A 22,887-nucleotide genomic window follows, 5' to 3' on the forward strand; every position below is an offset into this window, starting at 1 on the left:
ATACTCTCTAAATAAAAAGATGTTAAGACCAACCGTTTGCATGAATTCTTATGCAAATGTCTTTTCAAGTTTCTGAGACATTAATTTCTTCAAATACTTCAGACTGCTTTGTCTCTATGACTTTATATAGTTAGATTCCTACATCTGAATTTCCAGTTATGAAATTATGTCAAGGCCACGTTTTTCATAAATTGTACTGAATTACTATTATTGCTGCTACTTCTGACATCACAAAATTACATACATTACCAAACTATAAGGACTCAGAAAAGATGCAAGGTGTGTTTCCTTTCTATGTGCAGAACCAGCAGTAACAGGATCCTTTTTTTATTCCTGTTTATAACTTTAATTCTAAAGTTATGTTTTTAGCAAGGCATTTCAAAATTTTGGACTTTTTTTTTTTTTTTAAGATTTTATTTATTTATTTGACAGAGAGAGACACAGCGAGAGAGGGAACACAAGCAGGGGGAGTGGGAGAGGGAGAAGCAGGCTTCCCGCGGAGCGAGGAGCCCGATGCGGGGCTCGATCCCAGGACCCTGGGATCATGACCTGAGCCGAAGGCAGACGCTTAACGACTGAGCCACCCAGGCGCCCCCAAAATTTTGGACTATTAATAGATCAGTAAGAAAAATACATTTTTGAAAGAAAATTCAATTTTTGAAAAATGTTATAGAAAAACTTTACTTCATTAAATTATTTCTAATTAGACAACAATTTCTGAAAGTCCAAAATTGGAAAACTAAATAAACTTTTTTTTTTGGCTTGTAGAAAGAGATGTTAAAATGATACTTTCCAGCAATGATAAATATCAACCTGAATAGATTTGCATCTGTTGAAAACTATGCTTATGTCTATCTCTTTCATTAGGCCTACGGCTCCTCCAAAACAACTTATGATGCCCATCAGTCCTTTGAAATCATAACCTTTCAGTGTTTGGTACACCGAAGCACACAAATGCTTGCTGGTTAGAAGCACGGACAAGCAGGTGGTTCAGAATTATCCCTTATTATAGGTAACTTGTTAAATTACTGGAAATGAGTAAAATGCACTCTAGACTGAACTGGACAATAATCAACTAAATTCTAAACTGAAGAGGACAGGTTTCCTTACACAGGCTCAGAGCCAAAACAGAGGAGTTAGGAAATCTCATGAGAAAGATCTAGGAGAGAAAATATTGAAATTAAATCATTAATTATAAATCACTAACCTCAGGGAAATCAGAATTATTTTATGGATCTATTTCCCAATGTGCTAAATGGAGGGCAAAACGCACTATTTCCAAATATGATGAGAGAGATAAGATTAGGAGAAAGGTCCACATCTTATTATTCCTATATAATTACTATAAAATATGAGATCTAGAAAAATGTTTTCCAATTAGATTTCAATACTAATTTTCATAATACCCTGCAGCAAGTTTCTTCACTTCACAGAATAATTCCCAATATTTCATTGTTCATTATCATAATAACAAGATACCACACTATGGGTAACTTCTATAAAAGCCAGTAATGTGTGATATGCATTGTGATATGCATTTATTTGTATGTTAATTATCATTATAGAAAAACTAGAGGATACAGATAAGAAAAATGTCACTTAAAATCCCACTCCTGAATGATGACCACTATTAAAATTTTTGTAAATATTCAAGTGTTCCATGCAAATGTTTATATGCTATACATACTGTAACTGCTTTTCCCTCCATTCATTAATATATCATGAATCTTCCTTTGTCAATAAAAATATCTATACTTTTTGAATAGTTTGTTAGTATTCCACTGGACATAACAATTTCTTTACTCTTACTTACCATTATTCAGGTTTCTAAGTTTTTATTATAAACAATGCTGTGATGAATCACTTCCTAGAAACCTGCATTTTGTGCACTCATCTCTCTCTCAGAAAATACTCCCAATATACTGTCAAAGGGTGTGAACATTTTTTTTTTAAGATTTTATTTATTTATTTGAGACAGAGAGAATGAGAGACAGAGAGCATGAGAGGGAGGAGGGTCAGAGGGAGAAGCAGACTCCCTGCTGAGCAGGGAGCCCGACGCGGGGCTCTATCCCGGGACTCCAGGATCATGACCTGAGCCGAAGGCAGTCGCTTAACCAACTGAGCCACCCAGGCGCCCAGGGTGTGAACATTTTTAAGGCTTTTGATACATATTGCTCACAAGTCCTCAAGGACTCCTGTACTGATACATACTCTCACAAGTCGTTATCTCAGAATGTTCCTTTCCTACATCCACGGAAATGCATATTATTCTTTTCCATCTATGCAGGCAGGTGAACAGTATCCTATTGCTTTAATCAGCATTAGTTACTGACTTAACATTCTTATTGGCCATTTTAATTTATTTTCCTATACAATTCCTGATCAATATTATCTATTGGCTGTGTCTTTTCTTCATAGATTTGAGAATGCTCCTTATGAATTAAGGGTGCTTGTCACGCATGTTGTAGTTTATCAGTTTGTCTTTAACTGTTGATGGCATTTTTGCCACACCAAACTTAAAGGACTTGGAAAAGAAGCAAGATTGTCTCCTGCTTTGCTCTTCTGCATTGCTGTGTGCAAAACCAGTGGTAACAACAGGATCCTTGTGTTATTCCTGCCCATAAATGGGAAGGATTTTACTATTTCTCCACTAGGCACGATGCCAGCTATTTGAAATTGATCGTAAAATAAGAGGGAAACAAGGGAGAAAAAACACTTCCTTTGCATGATAACTAAATCTAAAAAACAAATTGGGAATCAATTTTTGAATTTTATCAAATGCCTTTTACATCCAATGCGCTGTTAACATGGTTTTTCTCTTTTGATGTATTAGTACTAAATATAATAAGCCTTTGTCATAGTGGATTTTCTTATATACAGCCCATAAACTAGTACACCGAAGTATAAAATAGTAATTAAAAGTGCAGATGATTGGTAGCTCAATCTCAGTTCTGCTATTGACTAGCTGTGTAACCCAGCATGGTGACATCATGTCCCTACACCTCAACTGCCTCATGTACAGAATGGGAATGGTAATAGTCTGCCTGCCCCACAGAGCTACTGTGAGGATCAAATGGGATACTGTGCATGGGACCTGGTACACAATAAGCACCAACAGTAACTATCATTAATACACTGTTGGGCTCAATATTCATTTTACTTACTACATTCCTAAGTGAAATCAGTTCTTTGTTATGGCAATCCATGTTATTTGGTATTTGGATTACATTAACTTCAAGAACTTTTGGGAGGCTTTCCTTCTCTCCCTATACTCAGGAAAAATTAATATTTAATACAAACTAATATTTCTGTAAAGTGCTGCTTTTTATAATCAGCCAAAAGACCTATCAAATTTTCAGGCAAGTGATGTAGTGGGAGGAGTTAGAATGGTAGACAGATCAGCTGGCCAGGTAGCCCCATCTCTGCCACGGCCACGTGGATCACAAGCACTCAGTGTGAGGACACTGAACTAATACCTAAAATGTCTCTCCCACCTCTCTGATGCCTTTGAGCAGATGTTTGACATGTACAACTAATTTGTGTCCAACTTGTTTTAATTACAGCTATCCCAAGGGAGAAAATACCTCACAGGATGCTTCCTTTCTATTATTACTACTACCACTGCAGCATTTTAACTGAAATGAACATCAAGTGTAATGAAATAGCAGAAAAGGAAGGATTACATAGCGATAATGCTGGATATGTTCACCTAGAAAAGTAATGACCTGGATGTAAGAGTTGAATATGGATATGAAAACCTCAAGTGTTCAAGAGTTACCATTCAGCTGTCCAGATGTGCTGAAAATTTAATTTTAATCCTTGGGTTCACTCCTATATCACATCAAACTCCTAGATGGTTGTTTGGAGGATTTCATCAAAAAGCAGAAAGTGGGGCGCCTGGGTGGCTCAGTTGGTTAAGCGACTGCCTTCGGCTCAGGTCATGATCCTGGAGTCCCGGGATCAAGTCCCACATCAGGCTCCCTGCTCAGCAGGGAGTCTGCTTCTCCCTCTGACTCTCCTCCCTCTCATGCTCTCTGTCTCTCATTCTCTCTCTCGCAAATAAATAAAATCTTAAAAAAAAAAAAAAAAGGAAAAAGTATTATTCTAAAAATAGGATAAACAAAGTAGTTAAGTCCTATCTCAAAAAAAAAAAAAAAAAAGCCATAATTTATCCAGATTTCAGAAAATAAGCTCTTGGGAAATTTTCCCAAGAAATGTAAATCCTTTGTTTAAATTATACCATATTCAATTAAAAAGTACTGAAAGATGAGTAACCAACAAAGATTAAGGTAACAATAACTATTAACCACTATGTTACTTACCAGTGACAGGGATACAAGTACTTCCTGTTTATTTCATCACTTAACACTTCTAACCACCCTCTGAGGTATTTCTGTACCTTTTAACATATGAGGAAATTGATGCTCAAAAAGGTCAGGTCACTTGGCCACTATACTGGGGCTAGGATTATAGTTTAAATTTCAAAGCCCATACTTTTAATATTTGCCATCAAATGAGCAGCTGAAATTAAATTTGGCCATATAATTACATTCAGAATGATATCCCTTCTAACTCTAATACTTAAGCACTGACAAGGGAAAGCTACTTTTAAAATACACCATTTTATTTTTATTTTTTTTAAAGATTTTATTTATTTATTTGAGAGAGAGAGTGAGAGAGAGAAAGAGCACAAGAGGGGGGAGCGGGAGAGGGAGAAGCAGACTCCCTGCTGAGCAGGTAGCCCGATGCGGGACTCGATCCCGGGACTCCAGGATCATGACCTGAGCCGAAGGCAGTCGCTTAACCAACTGTGCCACCCAGGCGCCCTAAAATACACCATTTTAAAGAATAACCATTCTGGAAAGCATATTAAACAGAAAAAAAAAAAAAAAAGCCTAAAAAATGTTACTACAATTAGGTATCAAATTTGCCATCAAAATAAGTACGAATATTATTTTATTGGATTATATGTAGAGGAGTCAAAGATAATTTCTAGATCCGACACAGTGACTGTAACCCAAATTTATTCAATTTTTTAAAAAGTAATAAAAACACTTTTATTAAACACTTCTATTGAACACGTTTAGGTAAAATATCTTGAGTTTATAATCCCAAATATCAGACTAGTAGTAAAAATTGAAAAATAATTTGAATCTATTTTCATGGTCCACATACACTGAAATGCAAAACAAATATAACAGACATCTTATAGGACTATTTGGGCTTCAGAGAAAATATCAGGAGGCTAACACACAGGCATAAACAATCTTAAAAATGTCACCCTTTATGACTACAAACAAGCAGATTATTTATATTCTAGACTTTGTTTTTATTATATTGTATTTCCCAAAATTATAAATAGATATAACCCTATTATAAATATAAATTCAATAATTTTATCAAACTTTAGCTAAGGAGAAATGAAAATATATTATGATAGTTTAACATTATTTAAAGCTGAGTTTTCATATTTAGGACATAGAAAATTTGAAAGGAACACTTTAACTGAAGTAATTTTAAAGGTAAAGATAAAGGTTATATTTTAGTAAAATGAAGTCAGGAAGATTTACTTAAAAGAAAACTGGAAAAAAGTCCCCTTTATAGCAATCTTTGTTAAAAAAAAAATATATTCTAACAGGAATATTCCTAATTCTTTCCATTTAAAAGAAGACTGCCAACTAGATGAGATGTTTATAGTAGATATGCAATAAATATACAATGTTTTCCCTGAAAAGGGCCTTTTATATCAGATCTCAAAGTAAAAATAAATTGAATCCACTTCTGTTCAGTATTTAGGTCACACCTCAAACTAATGTAATTGATGTTAATTCCACCAAGTAAAACTGCTACCATGAAAGCTCTTAAAATTCTTTAGCTTAAGATATTTTTCTTCAAAATCTATACAATAATTTTTATGCTTACTTTTATTTTATCTGTGAAGTTGAATACAACTTCAACTATGAAATTCAGTTCAGTAGTCTGTATATGCCAGGTAACAGAGAAGCATGCCACAAATCCTTTGTATTTCTCTCCTAATTAGCTGTGAAAACGGAAAATAATAAAATTTTTAAATAAAGTTCCTGAATTGGCCCAAATATACTTACTTTAAGAAACGTATATTTAACACGTAACTGTCTCCAAAATGACCTAACATCTCCCCAACATCTCCCAGGTTACCTTCGAAAAAACAGAGTATTCCAAACTAGGAGGGAATCTGACAGTAGGACACACTGACGCAGGTTAAGCTGTATGGTTAGACACCTATAATCTTGCATTGGCTTTGTGTTCAGGAAGATGCTCTTAGATGGTGAGCATAAGATGATGAATTAATAAAGAGAGAAATCTTTGAAGACAAATGAGGACACTAGAAAACAAAAGGCTGAAAAACTGAAAATTTTATAACATGTTCCCCTGAAATGATACATATTTTTCTCCTCAGAAGAGAAAAAGTATTAAGATACATTCTCAATTTAGGCTTTTCTTAGGAAGACAATAACGGTCTGTGCCAAAAGATTTCTTACCTTGAAATGAAAGTGTATGAAGGAAAAGACTCCTTAAGAAATACATACCAACCATACCTTGATGAAATTTATTCTCCAGTGTGGGGTAGGGGTTCTCCAATTCTAAAGGTAAAAAATTGGTCATTTTATTCTATTTTAAAAGATATACAGATTTTACTGAAAAGATAGCCAATTTCAGCTTAGCAGATGTAGGTTCAAGGTCTGTTCTTTGTTATTCCAGAAACTCTGCTTGCATAGTGTTCATAATTTCAAAAAACCCTATAAAGCTCTTCCAAAATGAACTTTTTCAACCTACTGAACAGAATTCATGCCCACACGCTGATGCTCACTTCAGCAGCACTTGTCTCTGTGAAGCACATCAAAATCACTCAAACATCCAATTGCTGATTTGATAGAATGATTTATTTTCCCATTACAGGAAAGTCATGAGTGGCTTGCTCTGAGGTACATTTTTGAGCTATGAAGGACATCTATTAGAAAGCTCCACACTTGAAGGTTTCTCTTTAGATGGTAACATTTTATGGCTGGACAGTCTCTGCAGGTACCAGATTTCCTGTCGTATCCAACTGCATACATTTACATGTGCATGCAGAAACGGGACACTCTGCATGGTCCCTAAAAAAAATACGTCAAGTAACAGTTAAAAATCTAAATTAAGCATATACATACATACATTTACCTATGTACCTATCTCTATGCAGAATGTAATTTTCAAAATGGCATTTGAAAAAATACAGGAATTAAAACCCAAAGACAAAAAGCATGAAAAGAATGAAATAAAAAATGACTGACAAGCTGAATTGGGGAGAAAGTTACTGAAAAGTGAATAGCTTTACCTTTTAAATATATAACAAGATACATGATTTACAGTTATGAAAATGGCAAGAATGTCCTCAGAGTTTTAATTAAAGCCAATGTGACAAACTGGGTGTAAAAGTTATAGCAATGAGGAGTAAAGGGCCACTGGCACTATTTAAAGTAGAATTAAATATGGCTTGAGTCTCTATTGCATGAAGTGCTTACTTACTACATAAGAAGTTTATTTAGATGATAACTGATACAGTTGTTTGATATGCATACTCCATCATTTAATTTCTAATTTCAATTACATACTGTGATAGGATATTAGGTTAGTTGTAAAAAAAAAAAAAAAAAAGCAAAACTATAAACATATCCTCTCTCCAAATAATGCTATTCAAACATTTAATCCATACATAATATTTAAACTATTTATTTTTAGTATTAACTTTATAGTTTAAGATTACATAGGATATCTAATGACAGAAATGTCGGACACCACCTTTGTTAACTCAAGTGACCGCAAAAAAGAAATTTATCCTTTGGCTATATACACCTGAACTATTATTTAAAAGGCCATTTGCTCTACTTCCTCTAACTCCAAGCCTATTAAAGAAGAAACATACTGATTACCTGAACCAACTAAGCATATGACCAGCATGTCCACCATGCCTGCAATTGTGACACCATGTGAACCAGTTGTTAAATTGAGCTAATTTTTTATCCTTGCTCAAGTCTACTTTTTCATCTGATTTGGATCCTCCTATGGGTTAAAGAAAATTATCTTCATTAACTGTCAAAATATTTTATTCAAAGCTTCTTAAAAGGTATTTCTAAAACTATGTCAAAATACAAATCACACGTCATATTGAAATAGCAATTTTAATGCCATGATCTAGTTTAGATTGAAAAACTACTGGATAACAGGGGTTTCCTTACATTTTTAATACTCAATAAAAAATGGAAAAATTTAAATTATCAAACCCACTAAGATCTGAATTAATAACTTTAGAAAAACTGTTTAAAATCTTCCCACAGAGAAAATACCATGTCCAGTTTATAGGTGAGTTCTACAAAACCCTGAAGGAATAGGTAATTTTCATCTATACAAACTCTTCCAAAAAACATTGGGGAAAATGCCCCAATGCACTTCCTGAGGCTGGCATAACTTTAATAACAAAATCAGACAAAGATAATATGAGAAGGCAGATTACAGGCCAATCTCTCTCCTTGAACAGACATAAAAATCCAAAGGAAAACATTAGCAAACAGCATTATTTGCTAATTCTACTTCTAGGTACATACACTAGATAAACTTCTGTACATGCTAAAAGGATTCATATGCAGAATTGTTCATAACAGCATTGTTCATAACAGTAAAAATCTGGAAACAACCAAAAGTGCCCACAACCATAGTAGAGTGGAAAAAACTGTGTTACAGCCACGAATGGAATACCAAATACTAAGGAAATATGAATAAACTACAGTTACATTCATCAGCATCATTAAAAGTAAAAAAACCAAAACCAATGTTGAGCAAAAAAACACAAGCCAAAGGATATATCCCATAAGATTCATTCATATGCAATTTAAAACAGAGACAAAACTAAACATGTAATAGAACTATACAGATAACCAAGGAACAAAGTAACACACAATTTAGGGCAGTAGTTACCTCTGGGAAAGAGGAAAGAGATTGTACTAGGCAGGGAATAATGAGCAAAGGCGCTGGTACAGCCAATGTTATCTTAAGCAGGACAGAGGCTTCAATGATGTTTGATTTTTCATAGTACCTGATATATATATATTCCTATCTATGTTACAGTTCACAAAAAAAGTTGAAGAAACATGTATTATTATGCATGCATGTTTATATGTGTATATCTTCACATATATATTTATATAACTTTCAGTGCTCAAAAAATGCTCATTCTATTAATTTTGGCTATCTTAATATGTTTTCTTTTATTCTAAAACAGATCAAATTAAAATATTTTAAGATCATATATAATTAGGGACAGGAATAGAAAAATGAGTAAGTAAAAATATTAAGTTTAATTAAGCAGTTGTGTACCTATTAACACATGATGCTGTGTTCAAAATTTTACCTAGACCACTGCTGGTCATAATTTAATGACAAGGATAGTCTTACAAATAGGTTTTTTTTAAAATACCCATCTGTTTTTGCTAAAGATAGTGAGGTAGAAGGATATCTAGGTGGTTGAAGGTGTAGTTAAGATGTAAATACACTGAAATTCATCCTAAAAGCGTCATAAAAATGATTAACAATGAAAGGAAAGAGGAAGAAAACAAAAAGAAAGAAAATACAGACCTTTTAAAGATAAACTATTTTATATTGTGTATAGCTCATTAAGTGATTTTCACTTTGTTTTTGTAACTTCTAACACCTGGAAAACAGACTGGATCCAGGACAGTTTACTTCTTATGTTTCTCTGATGATGCTAAAAATACTAAGGTCTACCTCACTGCCACCTGAAAAAGGCTTTTTAAAGATCAAATAGCTTTAGCAAATGATATATAAGGGGTAAATAACCACAGTATATAAAGAACTTATGTAACTCAACACCAGAAAACACACAATCCTATTAAAAAATGGGCAGAGAACCTGAATAGATGTTTTTCCAAAGACATACAAATGGCTCACAGACACATGAAAAGATAATACGTCAGTAATCATCAGGGAAATGCAAATCAAAACCATAATGAGATATCATCTGACCCCTGTCAGAATGGCCAGAATCAAAAAGGCAAGAAACAACACATGTTGGCAAGGATATGGAGAAAAGGAAACTCGTGTGAAGTGTTGGGAATGCAAACGGGGCAGACATTGTGGAGAACAATATGAAGTTTCCTCAAGAAATTAAAAACAGAATTACTGTTTGATCCAGTAATTCCAATATTGGGTATTTACTCAGAGAAAATGAAAACACTAACTCAAAAAGGTATATGCACCCCTATGTTTATTGCAGCATTATTTACAATAGCCAGGACATGGAAGCAACCTAAGTCTCCATCAATAGATAACTGATAAGGATAAATAGATAGATAACAGATAACAGATAAGGATAAGGAAAATAGATAAGGATAAGGAAAATGTGGTATACATATACAAGTAATATTACAAAACCATAAAAAGAATGAGATCGCATCATCTGAGACAACATGGATGGACCTAGAGGGTATCATGCTAAGTGAAATAAGTCAGACTGAGGACAAATACCATACAAGTCCACTCGTAAATGGAATTAAAAGAAAAAATAGACAAAAAGCAGAATCAGACCCATAAATACAGAGAACAAACTGATTGATGGTTTCCAGAGGGAAGGTGTGTGGGGGGGGGGCGGTTAAGCAAAATGGGTGAAGGGGAGAGGGAGATACAGGCCTCCAATTATAGAATGAGTAAGTAACAAAAGGCAGAGCGTAAGGAACACTGTCAATGATACTGTAACAGTGATGGTAACTACACTTGTGGTGAACAAGGCACAAATCAACTTGTCAAATCACTAAGTTGTACACCTGAAACTTATGTAACATTGTGTGTCAACTATACTCAAAAAACATCAAATAGTTTTAACTTTCATTTTTTTTATTTTCTTATTTTAGATAGTTTTAACTTTTAAAAGATTCATAGTGAATTACAAAGATAAGTGCTACAGAATAGTTGAGGGAAACTAGGGTTTCACACAGTCACTAACTACTACTACTACTACTACTACTACTACTACTAAAAGTAAGAAGGAAACCAGTATATAATCTACCTTTAAAAAAGGTATCACTCCTATACATTAAGCTCTATAAGGGCAGGGATTTTTGTGTTTTGTTCACTGTAACATTCCTAGCACTTAGAAAAATAGGTGCTAAATAGATACATGTTGAATAAATAACATTTATAATGTTAAATATGTTTATAACTAAACATTATAGTTATAAAAATTTATAAATAATTATAAAGGTTTATAATTATAAGCGTTATTTTCAATAGAGTTCCAATCTTTAAAGCACAACTAAGCATAAAAATATGCAACCCTCAGTTAAATAAGCTTATGGAAATCCTGGCCATTTGGATCATGAACCATGATGGATGATGACATCTCTAATTTTAGGCAAAGCATCAGGGGAGTTTGTACACCTCAATCTTTAAACTGCCTTGAGCTAGCGTTTTATTTCTATCAGGTCCTGTCTTATTTTGGAACTCAGAATCTTCTGATTTTATATATTAAAAAAGAATATGCTTATTACAGCTAACCCTTGAAAAACATGAGTTTGAACTGTGTGGATCTGCTTACATGTGGAGTTTTTGCAGCATGGCACTGTAAATATATTTTCTCTTCCTTATGATTTTCTTAACATTTTTTTCCTAGCTTACTTTACCATAAGAATACAGTATATATTACACAAAGCATATAATACGTGTTAATCAACTGTTTTTGTTATCAGTAAGGCTTCGGTCAACAGTAAACTACTAGTAGTTAAATTTTGGAGGAGTCAAAAGTTATACCTAGATTTTTGACTATTCAGAGGTTGGTGCCACTAACCCTCATGTTGTTCAAGGGTAACTGTATTTTGTAATTAGCTCAGCAATCCTTTAAAGATCATATTCAGGTTTCCCTAATTTTCCTACACAAATTTATTTCCTATCAGTCTACTTTCCTAGGCTCTTGTCATACAGATGCAACTGCTAGTTCCCATACACTCTCTGTACTTAAATTCACCAATGTCTTTACTGTAGTTCATGCTTTTCATTCTTTGTCTACACCTGGAAAGTCTTCTCTAAATCTTCACGTATTAAAGTTCCCAAACTTGGGGCGCCTGGGTGGCTCAGTCATTAAGCGTCTGCCTTCGGCTCAGGTCATGATCCCAGGGTCCTGGGATCGAGCCCTGCATCGGGCTCCCTGCTCCATGGGAAGCCTGCTTCTCCCTCTCCCACTCCCCCCCTGCTTGTGTTCCCTCTCTCACTGTGTCTCTCTCTGTCAAATAAATAAAATCTTTAAAATAAATAAATAAATAAAGCTCCTAAACTTTTTTAAAGGACCTGCTTAAACAGCATCTTCTTTCTAAAGTTTTCCTGATATCCTTCAAACAGAAGTAATGTTTCCCTCTTTCAAAATTCTAATACTTTCTTCATACAATATTCTTTATTCACCTCAGGGAGCTAAACATGTTTCAGAATACAGAATGTTTGGGACTTTAGAAAAATAATGAGCAAATATAACAATTCCAGGAAAGTTTGAGGCAGCATTCTGTAATCAAAGACCTTAACATGTCAATTCTGAACAAGTGTTTTGTTTTTGTTTTTGATCATTATGAGATTATTGTAAAGTCGTTAAGAAAACTGGATTTTCAGATCTTTTTAGAGATTCTGGAATAACAGATAAGGGATTCTGGATCACTATTTATTTTCTTAAACATATCATTTCTTATTTTATCCATGCTCATTGTACACTATAAGCTCCACAAGGATCTCTGATTCATCTCAGCATTATCAGTCTTACCTTAGCAAGGATTCAAATATATACAAAAAATTATTACTGAAGCAAATTTCAAATAAAATTTCTGAAGCAAATATGGAAAAATGTTAACATTTTATAAACCTGAGTGTTGAATATTCATTAAATTAACAATCTCCATAACAGAGAGGTTGAAATGTTTTGCCTTTTCTTCATTTTGAAAACCAATTTTCTCATTTTTTACCTATTTCAAAAATAAAAAAGATTGAAAAGTTAATATCTAGCAAAAAAGAACAGCACTCAGGCCATTATGGCTTCCTGCGGCTTACAGTCTGAAAAATGCATTGAATTTAACTATTTTTATGTATCCCAGTTCATATATAATTTATTTATGCAATATTTTGCCTCGTTCTATCACTGTAGTAGATTTTTATTCCAAATTATTTTCTATTTACTAGTATCAGGACCATAAAAGTGATCAACATGCAATATATAAAATGAAAATCCTTGATTAAAATTTAAATCAAAATATATAAATTTGAAAACATTACAAATTGCCTTTGTTTAATCTAACCTGAAAATTACTCAGCCAATGATACCAGCAAACCTCTTTCACAGATGTTAATGTAACAAATAAAACAACTGACATGAACCAACTGCAGAACAGAATTATAAAATTTCATAACTAAAAAGAATCTCCGTCTAACACCTTATATGAACGAGGCCTAAAGTAACTCTTAATGTTACAGACTGAATGTCACAGAACTCGAACTAATAAAATAAGCATCCTGACACCATATCCAGTTCTTGATTATACCAGTATGCTAAATACTCAAATGTTTTTAATTAAAATTTCTGCCATAGTGTAATTTTCAAGGTAAATAAATAGCTCAAATATTTCCAGCCACTGGGTACATTATATTCAATTATCTACCGTTCTCAAAATTTTTTTCTATAGGTACCATAAGCAGGAAACAATAATCCTAACATTTCTAACCATTAAAAAAATACATATGTTCACTAGGTAACTGACAAATATAGCAGAAGCAGCACCAAACTTGGAAGTAAAGGGATGTGATTTCTAAACTAACACTTTCTCCAAGTATTTCACAGGTAGATTTTGAAGATTAAAAAAGAGAATGTGAAAGTGCTTCGAGACTATCAAAAGCTCTTTTATGTGTACAAGGTATTTTTAAAAAATGACGGTGCACTGACTTTTAAACAAAAAATCTGAAGGAACTCCTCTTAGAAAAAGTGGTAAGAAAATAGTATAATTATAGGATTACTTAATATTTAAGCTCTTTTCACAAACTTCAAATTGGCCAGCATTTGTGAGGTTACTTGTGATATCATGAATATAGATTTTACTTTTAATGTATAGATTTTACAAATTCCAGGAAATACAAAACCTATGAGCCAGCAAAGTGGCTTGCTCTTAGAAATAAAGAAACTCAACTTTGTATGTCTTCTACTGACAACATTAAATCAATTATGTAGGAACAATTTTAGCTCAGAAAATATATTATAGAATTACGTCATACCAGGACAGCTAGAAACAGGTGTTCCCATATTAATGAGGCAAAGTGCACATCGAGGAAGGGGTTTTCGACAGCCAGGGCAACTTGTGACTTTAGATTTTGTTGGTGAACCACTGACACCATACTGACTAAAACCTCTGCCCTGATGAGGCACAGTTGAACAGCTGTAGGAGATCGACTTGCCACAAAAATTGCAACTCACAAACACCTATACAACAAATGAAAGGAGGAATAAATATAATGCAAACTTTATAAATAAAATTCAAAGTCTGATCCTAACAAATTACTCTTAAATAATTTTTAAGGTTTATTTTATATTATAAAATAATTTGTTATCCAAGAAATTTGATTAGCTTTCATCTAGGATTTCCACTCAGCAGTGACATTGAGTACTTCCTCTCTGTTACCTCTAGTTATATCCTTTCTAACACCACTGACATCTGCAGAAAAACTTGGAAACATCAGATAACAACATTTTAGAAATAACAAAGACTTTAGAATTCACACTGGAACATTATAAAATAACCCAATATAAGTTCTGATCCAAAGTTCAATGATTCCATCTTCTCAACAAAATTTTCTTGTAAAGAAAACATTCATTTCTAAGACAAAAAGGAGTTAAGGACCCTATAATGTCAAATAGCTAGAATTTTAGAATAATAGTAATAGAAAATGTTCATTTTGCTTTTAAATTCCTGGCCTCTTAAACACTTACATAGATTAGTAACAAATATTATCACGTAATGCTATTTTACAAAAACTCGGGTTGTTTTAAGATAATCACTAATTTCTCAACTTTCTAAAATAAGAAAACAGCACCATCCAGTGCTCACATTGAGGATATACTCAGTATTTAATGTCCAAATTTAGATACAGTGATCTCATGTCATGTGTTTTATGTGATAACTGAGTTCATGTTTTTTAAACTAATATTAAAAGAAAACAAGGTCCATGTTAAATTTGACATATAGACATATGTATATACTGTTAGAGAAAAAAGCAAATCCTTCCTTATTACACAGAAATAGTGCAGAAAAATTGAATACATAAATGGAATTTATAAGATAGCATAATAGTTTAGATTCAGAAAGGGCTTGGAATGTACTAGAAAAGCTGAGCCCTAGGATTGATTTAGGTTTACCTAAGACCCTCTAGGCCTGCTGTCGTTTGCACTAGCTCAGACTAAAGCTCAAGCCACCGAGATGATTGTTAGGAAGTGGCAGGGCCCAAAACACAGAATGGTCAAGGATGGAGTGCAGTCTGGGACAGAAAAAGACATCAATAGGAACTCAGTATAAGCAAAAGGATGAGCTAATAATAATTTATTAAATTGAGCTCTAAATTTACCCAATATAACATGCTGTGAACACTTCTCTTTGGGCTACATTAAGCACATGTTACAATTTGATTCTCTCCAAAATAATGTACTTACTTACCTGTGCTAAAGGTTTAGAACTGGGATCCAACTTACTCCTGTGAATATCAAACTCAGCTCGTTTGTGCCAAAACCTCCAGGCATCTAATAAATTTCTATAATTCTCAATCCAGTACTGAACTCTTTCATCTTTAAGAACATCTAAAGGAGAGCCCTAAAAAGAAATCATGAATTAATATAGTTGTTCAAAAATTTTTCTGGCTAAGTCAGAGGATTCCAAATAACATGTGAATATGAGTCACACAGGAGAAATAGGCTCCCTTTTTGCCAAAAGCTGGTTCATAATGAGGATACAGATAAAATAATTGATGGAAGCTTCTTTAATTTACTTTAACCGGGCCTCTACTAGTGACATAAATATATATTATATTATCATTATACCTGGCCAGGAACGTGTAATTCTCTCTTATTTAAGTTTAAGGACCCAAGAGTAAACAATTCACTTTCCTACTTGAATACAATAAAAAATGATGTGAATACTTTGTCCCCAAAATTAAAACCTCTGCATTCACAAAATCTGTTTACTATCTAATCCAAATGCATACCAAAATTGCTCCATCACATTTAAAATAATACTGAGCCTCATCCTTTGTATCTAGCATGTACTGTGAATGGAGATGCTATTTTTGTATACCTATTTATCGGACAGTTAAACCTGCCTATTCTCTCTCTGGCTCAATTAAAACATACATTTATTACCTTAAAAATTAAACAAAACAAAACAAACAAACAAAAAAAACCCAAAACCAAACCAAAGATGTTCTTCATTCTTTTGCCCCTAGGCCACAATGAAAAGTAACAATTTCTCTACCTTAATTTTACTTGAGTAAGAACTTCAATTTCTTGCCAGTAAGACTCTTCCTAAAGCTGCATTTTCCCTGGCAGCTGTGACACTTCACCTGTGCTTGCTTTGGGTTTTCACAGAATGCTTTAGCCCTGTCCAGGACAGCTTAAGTTCACATGATAAACAAAGTAGAGAAAGTCTCAATCTCCAGTGATGCCATGGGCATTAATTTGAAGCCCAGTTTTTTTGAAAAGTAAAATGTTAGAACTTAATGTATCTAATGGAAAAAGGGAAAAAACCTGTAACAGCTAATAGACAATCTATCTTTAGACATGCTATCAAAACAGAAGAAGCTTATCTTTCACCTATTAATTAGGTATTCATTTCTGTCATCAGAGTTAAATTCTCTTAGCTGATAATATCACTTCTTAAAAAAGTAAACATCTCTTCTAGTCCTGATAATGGCCAACTAGCCAGAACTAAGTACTAAAGTAGAATATAATCCCTAGTTTAAAAAGAAAATTCATAGAAAAAAGAAATCTTCATATCCACTCTTTCCCCTTCCATGGGGATAAACTCAGAAAGCATTTGATCAACTCATATTTGATAAGTCTTCTCTAGATCTGCCCCAAATAAACCTAAAATTAAGCTCCAACAAAATCTGCAGAGGAAAATAGTTCAGAGATTAAGATTGGAAAGGCTTGGGCGCCTGGGTGGCTCAGATGGTTGGGCATCTGCCTTCAGCTCAGGTCATGATCCCGGGGTCCTGGGATCGAGTCCCACTTCGGGCTCCGTGCTCCTTGGGAGCCTGCTTCTCCCTCTGCCTCTCTCTCTCTCTCTGTGCTCTCATGAATAAATAAATAAAATCTTTAAAAAAAAAAAAAAAAGATTAGAAAGGCTTGGGAAATAACTTGGGCTTCCCACAGATCCACAGTAACAAAACCTGAGACCAAAGTGAGCAGCAAGTAACTGAACTTTTAAAAGCATTAACCAACATTCTTCAGAAAAAGGTAAAAGAACCCAGATCTCTATAATGTACTATACACAACATCCAGTATTCAAATGAAAAAACCACGAGACACAAAGAAACAGGTAAATATAGTTGAAAGTCAAGGAAAAAAGGCAGTCAAAAGAAACTAAGCCTAAAATAGCCCATGTTAGAGTTAGCAGGCAAAATCCTAAATGCAGCTATTAGATATATGTTCAATTAGTGTGCAGATAGAGATCTTAATGAAAAATGTAAACTATAGGGGCGCATGGGTGGCTCAGTCGGTTAAGCGACTGCCTTCAGCTCAGGTCATTATCCCAGGGTCCTGGGATCGAGCCCCGCATCGGGCTCCCTGCTCGGCAGGAAGCCTGCTTCTCCCTCTCCCACTCCCCCTGCTTGTGTTCCCTCTCTCGCTGTCTCTCTCTCTCTGTCAATTAAATAAATAAATAAAATCTTAAAAAAAGTAAACTATAAAAAAATTGAGATTCTAGAACTAAATTGTACAATAGCTAAAATTAAGAATTTCCTGAGAAACTTAACATCAGGTGACATAAGAGTCAATGAACAAATCAACAGCATTTAACCAATTTGAAGAACAGAGAAAAAAAGGATGGAAAGAAAATGATACGTATGGGACACTATCAAATGGCTCAATATACATGTAATATAAGCCCCCAAAAGAGAAGAGAATGAGATTGAAGCAGAAAAAATATATATAAAGAAATAATACCCCCAAACTTTTCAAAACTAATGAAAAACACTGACTTGCAGATCTAAGAAGTTCAGTGAACCACAAGCAGGGCAGAAAGAAGTACAACTAAGCATCAAGGGTAAACTGCTGAAAATCAAAAGCAGCCCAAGGGAAAATGAAACATTACATAGGGAGACAATAATTATAATAGCTGACTTCTCTTCATAAGCAGTATAAGGCCACTTGCACTCTGTAGCCACATACCTACAGTTTGATTTAATAGATGGTAACCTCATTTCAGTAAGAAAAAAATGATGCACTTTGTTACAGAATGGGCAGTGGCCTGAAAAGTTGCTAACTTTATACTACAGTTTGTGGGCCAGTATCTGTATTTGTTCATAAGAAGGTAGGATCGGAGGGGGCATTTTACTACATTTGCCCAGGACACAGCATGCTATCAAGTGTATGAAAGGACAGGGACAGGAAAGAGGACACCATGAAAGGATAAGATTAACTGGAGGGCTATAATCTCAGGGAAATGCTCTAAATTTTCACCCTATTTCTATCAAAAGTAATGAAGGGAAGCTTTGCCAGAAATCTGTTTTTAACTGCTGGACAGTAAGAATTGAGAGTAAATTGATGAACTGGTTACCCCAAATCATAAAAAGGGAAAATGAGAGTTCAGAGACTTGTAGTATAACTTGCCTTCTGCACTTCAAGTGAGACTGTAGTTCAGATCAAGGAAAGGAAATCTCTTTTGTAGAAGGTAAAGTTTTGTGAACTGGACAAATTAGAGAGAGGTTTCTCTGCTGTTTGAGCTTTATGTAAATTCAACACTGATACTTCCCAAAATGAAAGGAAAAACTGGATAACCCAATAGAGGAAGCTGAGGGACAGTAAGATAAAATAGAAGTCCACTACAGATCAATTGATTAAAGTTAAATGCCTTCTAACCCAAAGCAATTTACACATTTAATGCAATCCCTATCAAAATAACACCAGCATTTTTCACAGAGCTAGAACAAATAATCCTAAAATTTGTATGGAACCACAAAAGACCCCTAATAGACAAAGCAATTCTGAAAAAGAAAAACAGTACTGGAAGCACTACGATTCTAGATTTCAAACTATATTACAAAGCTGTAATCATCAAGACAGTATGGTACTAGCACAAAAACAGACACATAGATCAATGGAACAGAATAAAAAACCCAAAAATGAACCCACAACTATATGGTCAACTAACCTTCGGCACAGCAGGAAAGAATATCCAATGGAAAAAATTCTCTTCAAAAAAGGGTGTTGGGAAAACTGGACAGCCACATGCAAAAGAATGAAACTGGACCACTTTCTTATACCATACACAAAAATAAATTCAAAATGGATGAAAGATCTAAATGTGAGACAGAAAATCATCAAAATCCTAGAGGAGCCCACAGGAAGAAACCTCTGACCTCAGCCACAGCCAACTTCTTACCAGACACATCACCAGAGGCAAGGGAAACAAAAGCAAAAAATGCACTACCTGGACTTCATCAAGATAAAAAGCTTCTGCACAACAAAGAAAACAATCAACAAAACTAAAAAGGAGCCTATGGAATGGGAGAAGATATTTGCAAATGACATTATCTGATAAAGGGTTGGTATCCAAAATCCACAAAGAACTTAACAAACTCAACTCCCAAAAACCAAATAATCCAGTTAAGAAATGGGCAGAAGACAAGAATGGACACTTTTCCAAAAAAGACATCCAGATGGCTTAAAAGACACATGAAAAGATGCTCAACATCACTTAGCATCAGGGAAATACAAAGCAAAACCACAATGAGATGTCATCTCATACCTGTCAGGATGGCTAAAATTAACAACACAAGAAACAAGAGGTGTTGGCGAGGATGTGGAGAAAGGGGAATCCTCCTACACTGTTGGGAATGCAAACTGATACAGCCACTGGAGAACAGTATGGAGGTTCCTCAAAAAGTTAAAAATAGAACTACCTTATGATCAGCAATTGCACTACTAGGTATTTACCCAAAGAATACAAAAATGCAGATTCAAAGGGACACATACATTCCAATGTTTATAGCAGCAATGTCCACAATGCCTGAACTATGGAGAGAGCCCAAATGTCCATGGACTGATGAATGAAGAAGATGTGGTATATACAATGGAATACTACTCAGCCATCAAAAAGAATGAAATCTTGCCATTTGCAACGACATGGATGGAGCTACAGTGTATTATGCTAAATGAAATAAGTCAGAAAGACAAATGCCATATGATCTCACTTATATGGGGACTTTAAGAAAGAAAACAGATGAACGTATGGGAAGGCAGAAAAGCAAAAAAAGGAGAGAAGGAAACAAGCCATAAGAGACTCTTAAAGATAAGAGAACAAAAAGAGGGTTGATGGAGGGAGGTGGGTGGGGGATGGGCTAGATGGGTGATGGGTATTAAGGAGGGTACTTGTTTTGATGAGCACTGGGTGTTGTATGTAAGTGATGAATTACTGAATTCTACTCTAGAAACCAATATTGCACTGTATGTTAATCACCTAAAGTTTAAATTAAAAAAATTAAACTAAATTAAATGCCTTCTAAAGATCCTAAGCGAGCAAAAGGCATACCCACTCAATGAAGGAAGAAGGTGTTTAACCACTGTTTTTCTTTAAGTTGCTGCCACACTGCACTAACCTGCAACATGCAGTAACTTGCTGTTTGGACATCTCCAGTTCTATCGACATAACTCTCCATTAAGTCCACTCCATCTTTAGTAAGGCCTGTAAGCAGTATTCCTTCCAAATTTCCAGCCTCTTTCATTTCGTTTGTCAACTTTTCAATGTATCTATTTAACTGGAAAATTCAAAGTGATATTTCTGAAGCAATCTGTTTCACTATATACTTTGTACTTCAAAACTTGTACTTTAGAAAGTTTTATTTTTATGGAAAACATTTTAAAACAAAGCCCTTGCAAAAATTTAGATGTGATCTCTTAAGAAGTCTCTATCTATCATAAATTACAATGCGGCATCCGTGATTATTTAAAATATTTTTTAAAAGGCACTTATTATGTTTTAATAATTATTCTATAAAAGAAGTATAGAGGGTTAACTATTTAAATTTAAAGAGAACTGTCCCTCAGTATTCTGCAAAGTTCTTGCTGTAACAGAATCATAGAATCTGAGTTGAAACGGAACTTGAAGATTATCAAAAATAATCATCTCTTGGTAAGGTCTCTGACTTCATCCCACTCCAACCTCTAGCCAAGATTCCTCTATGTTCCCCCAGGACTTCCCCATTATTATAGCACTTAGCACCTTGTATTACTGGTTGTTTATGGCATTTCTTTCTCATTATATACACAGAATATGCATTCAATACTTTTATTGTATTAAGAAATGAAGGAATTCTTTTATAGCACCCCAAAGGGGTGAGCTCAATGTCTTTAACTGTAAACCAAAAGCAAAATAAACTAAAATATTAAGTCAGGATTCTTAAACAATTCTGGTTATGATACACATGTCTACAGTATCTTGATCTAACCAATTATTACTTTTTTAGAATAATGTATATATAAATGTTACAGATACATATTTGTACATAAAGATTAGTTTCTTAATCCAATACGAGGAAATATTAATCACTTCAAATACAGAATTAAATTAGTTTTTACCTGACTATCACTAAGGAATTTACAAGCAAAAGCCACTCTGTCACGTACGGCAACTTTGTTTTCATACTGAAAAGAAGAGCAAGAAGTTACTTGTAGGTGCTATGAGTTTTAAATTCTTGCAGACTATTTTACATACTTAATATGTAATTTTATTTTCAAAAGTATTAGTAAGTTATTGTGTATATACTGGCAGAGCCACTGATTGCCTAAGATGCCTTTCTTAATGTCTCCCTCTAGAAAGCCAGTGCTGTTACTGTTCTTGTAAAGTAAAAATTCACATCCTAAATACTGACCAATTAAGTTTAAAAATATTCCAGTTCAGTCTTATTTAACTGCAACATAAAATATAAGCAGTGATGTATGGTTCAAGAGATTTAGATGGCATGTAATCCTTCCATCATAAAAATTAATTTTGGGAAAACTGAGAAAATCTTTCCTGGGATGCTAAGTTAATCAACAAATCTAGGAAATCTGTGAATTATCAGTGACTATACCAGTATGAATATACCAATACAGAATCTGGGAAGACTATCAACACATGTCTCTACATAGAAAGTGGTAAGTTTTAAAATATACCCTTATAAATAAAGACACTTTTGTGGCCATAGTAAAATACAGCTATAAAGGTGGTTTGTGACAAAATTTTCAGGGGTATTGTGATATTTAAATTTTTGTATACCTGTCAATATTGTAAAACACTATTTTGAATTTCTATAAATGTAGAAAGGTAATTAATTTTGTGATAATAAACAGTCTAAAGGTGGAAAAAATGCCCTATTTCCATTGAAGTCATTCTATGAAATATAGTTTTCCTGCTTTAAACATTAAGATCACTTCAGTTGGTACCTATCTTAGCATGTTTTCTCAATTATAAAATATGGTTCGGCCTTTAAGAGGGAACATGTTTGGTACAAACTAGATTTAACTCTTTAGATTCAGGCGAAGGTGTTACAATTTTGATGGGGAAAGTGTTACATTATATTATTATTATA

The 22,887-nt window shown here is 34.0% G+C and overlaps 1 protein-coding gene across 10 annotated transcripts in view; it reads right to left on the minus strand.

The window, feature by feature from the left end:
• Window positions 1-5,095: 5,095 nt before the first annotated feature.
• Window positions 5,096-22,887, minus strand: part of MIOS (meiosis regulator for oocyte development) — a 37,609-nt gene continuing 19,817 nt past the window's right edge. For 4 of the 10 annotated variants that reach the window (XM_045864656.3, XM_045864658.3, XM_045864660.3 and 1 more), the window contains exons 7-12: window positions 21,896-21,961; window positions 20,917-21,075; window positions 15,762-15,914; window positions 14,329-14,533; window positions 7,953-8,082; window positions 5,096-7,136 (exon numbers count right to left, since the gene is read on the minus strand). In XM_045864656.3, coding sequence (XP_045720612.1) covers window positions 7,040-7,136; window positions 7,953-8,082; window positions 14,329-14,533; window positions 15,762-15,914; window positions 20,917-21,075; window positions 21,896-21,961 — 810 coding nt within the window. In that variant the 3' untranslated portion in view covers window positions 5,096-7,039. Of the gene's footprint in view, window positions 7,137-7,951; window positions 8,083-12,832; window positions 13,032-14,328; window positions 14,534-15,761; window positions 15,915-20,916; window positions 21,076-21,895; window positions 21,962-22,887 lie in introns of those variants that run through there. The other 6 variants (XR_010406517.1, XR_010406519.1, XR_010406518.1 and 3 more) reach the window with 6 other exon arrangements.

Source organism: Mirounga angustirostris, unplaced genomic scaffold, assembly GCF_029215605.1.
Source record: "Mirounga angustirostris isolate CCGP_5_RB_7025 unplaced genomic scaffold, mMirAng1.0.hap1 SCAF_12, whole genome shotgun sequence".
Classification (NCBI taxonomy): domain Eukaryota; kingdom Metazoa; phylum Chordata; class Mammalia; order Carnivora; family Phocidae; genus Mirounga; species Mirounga angustirostris.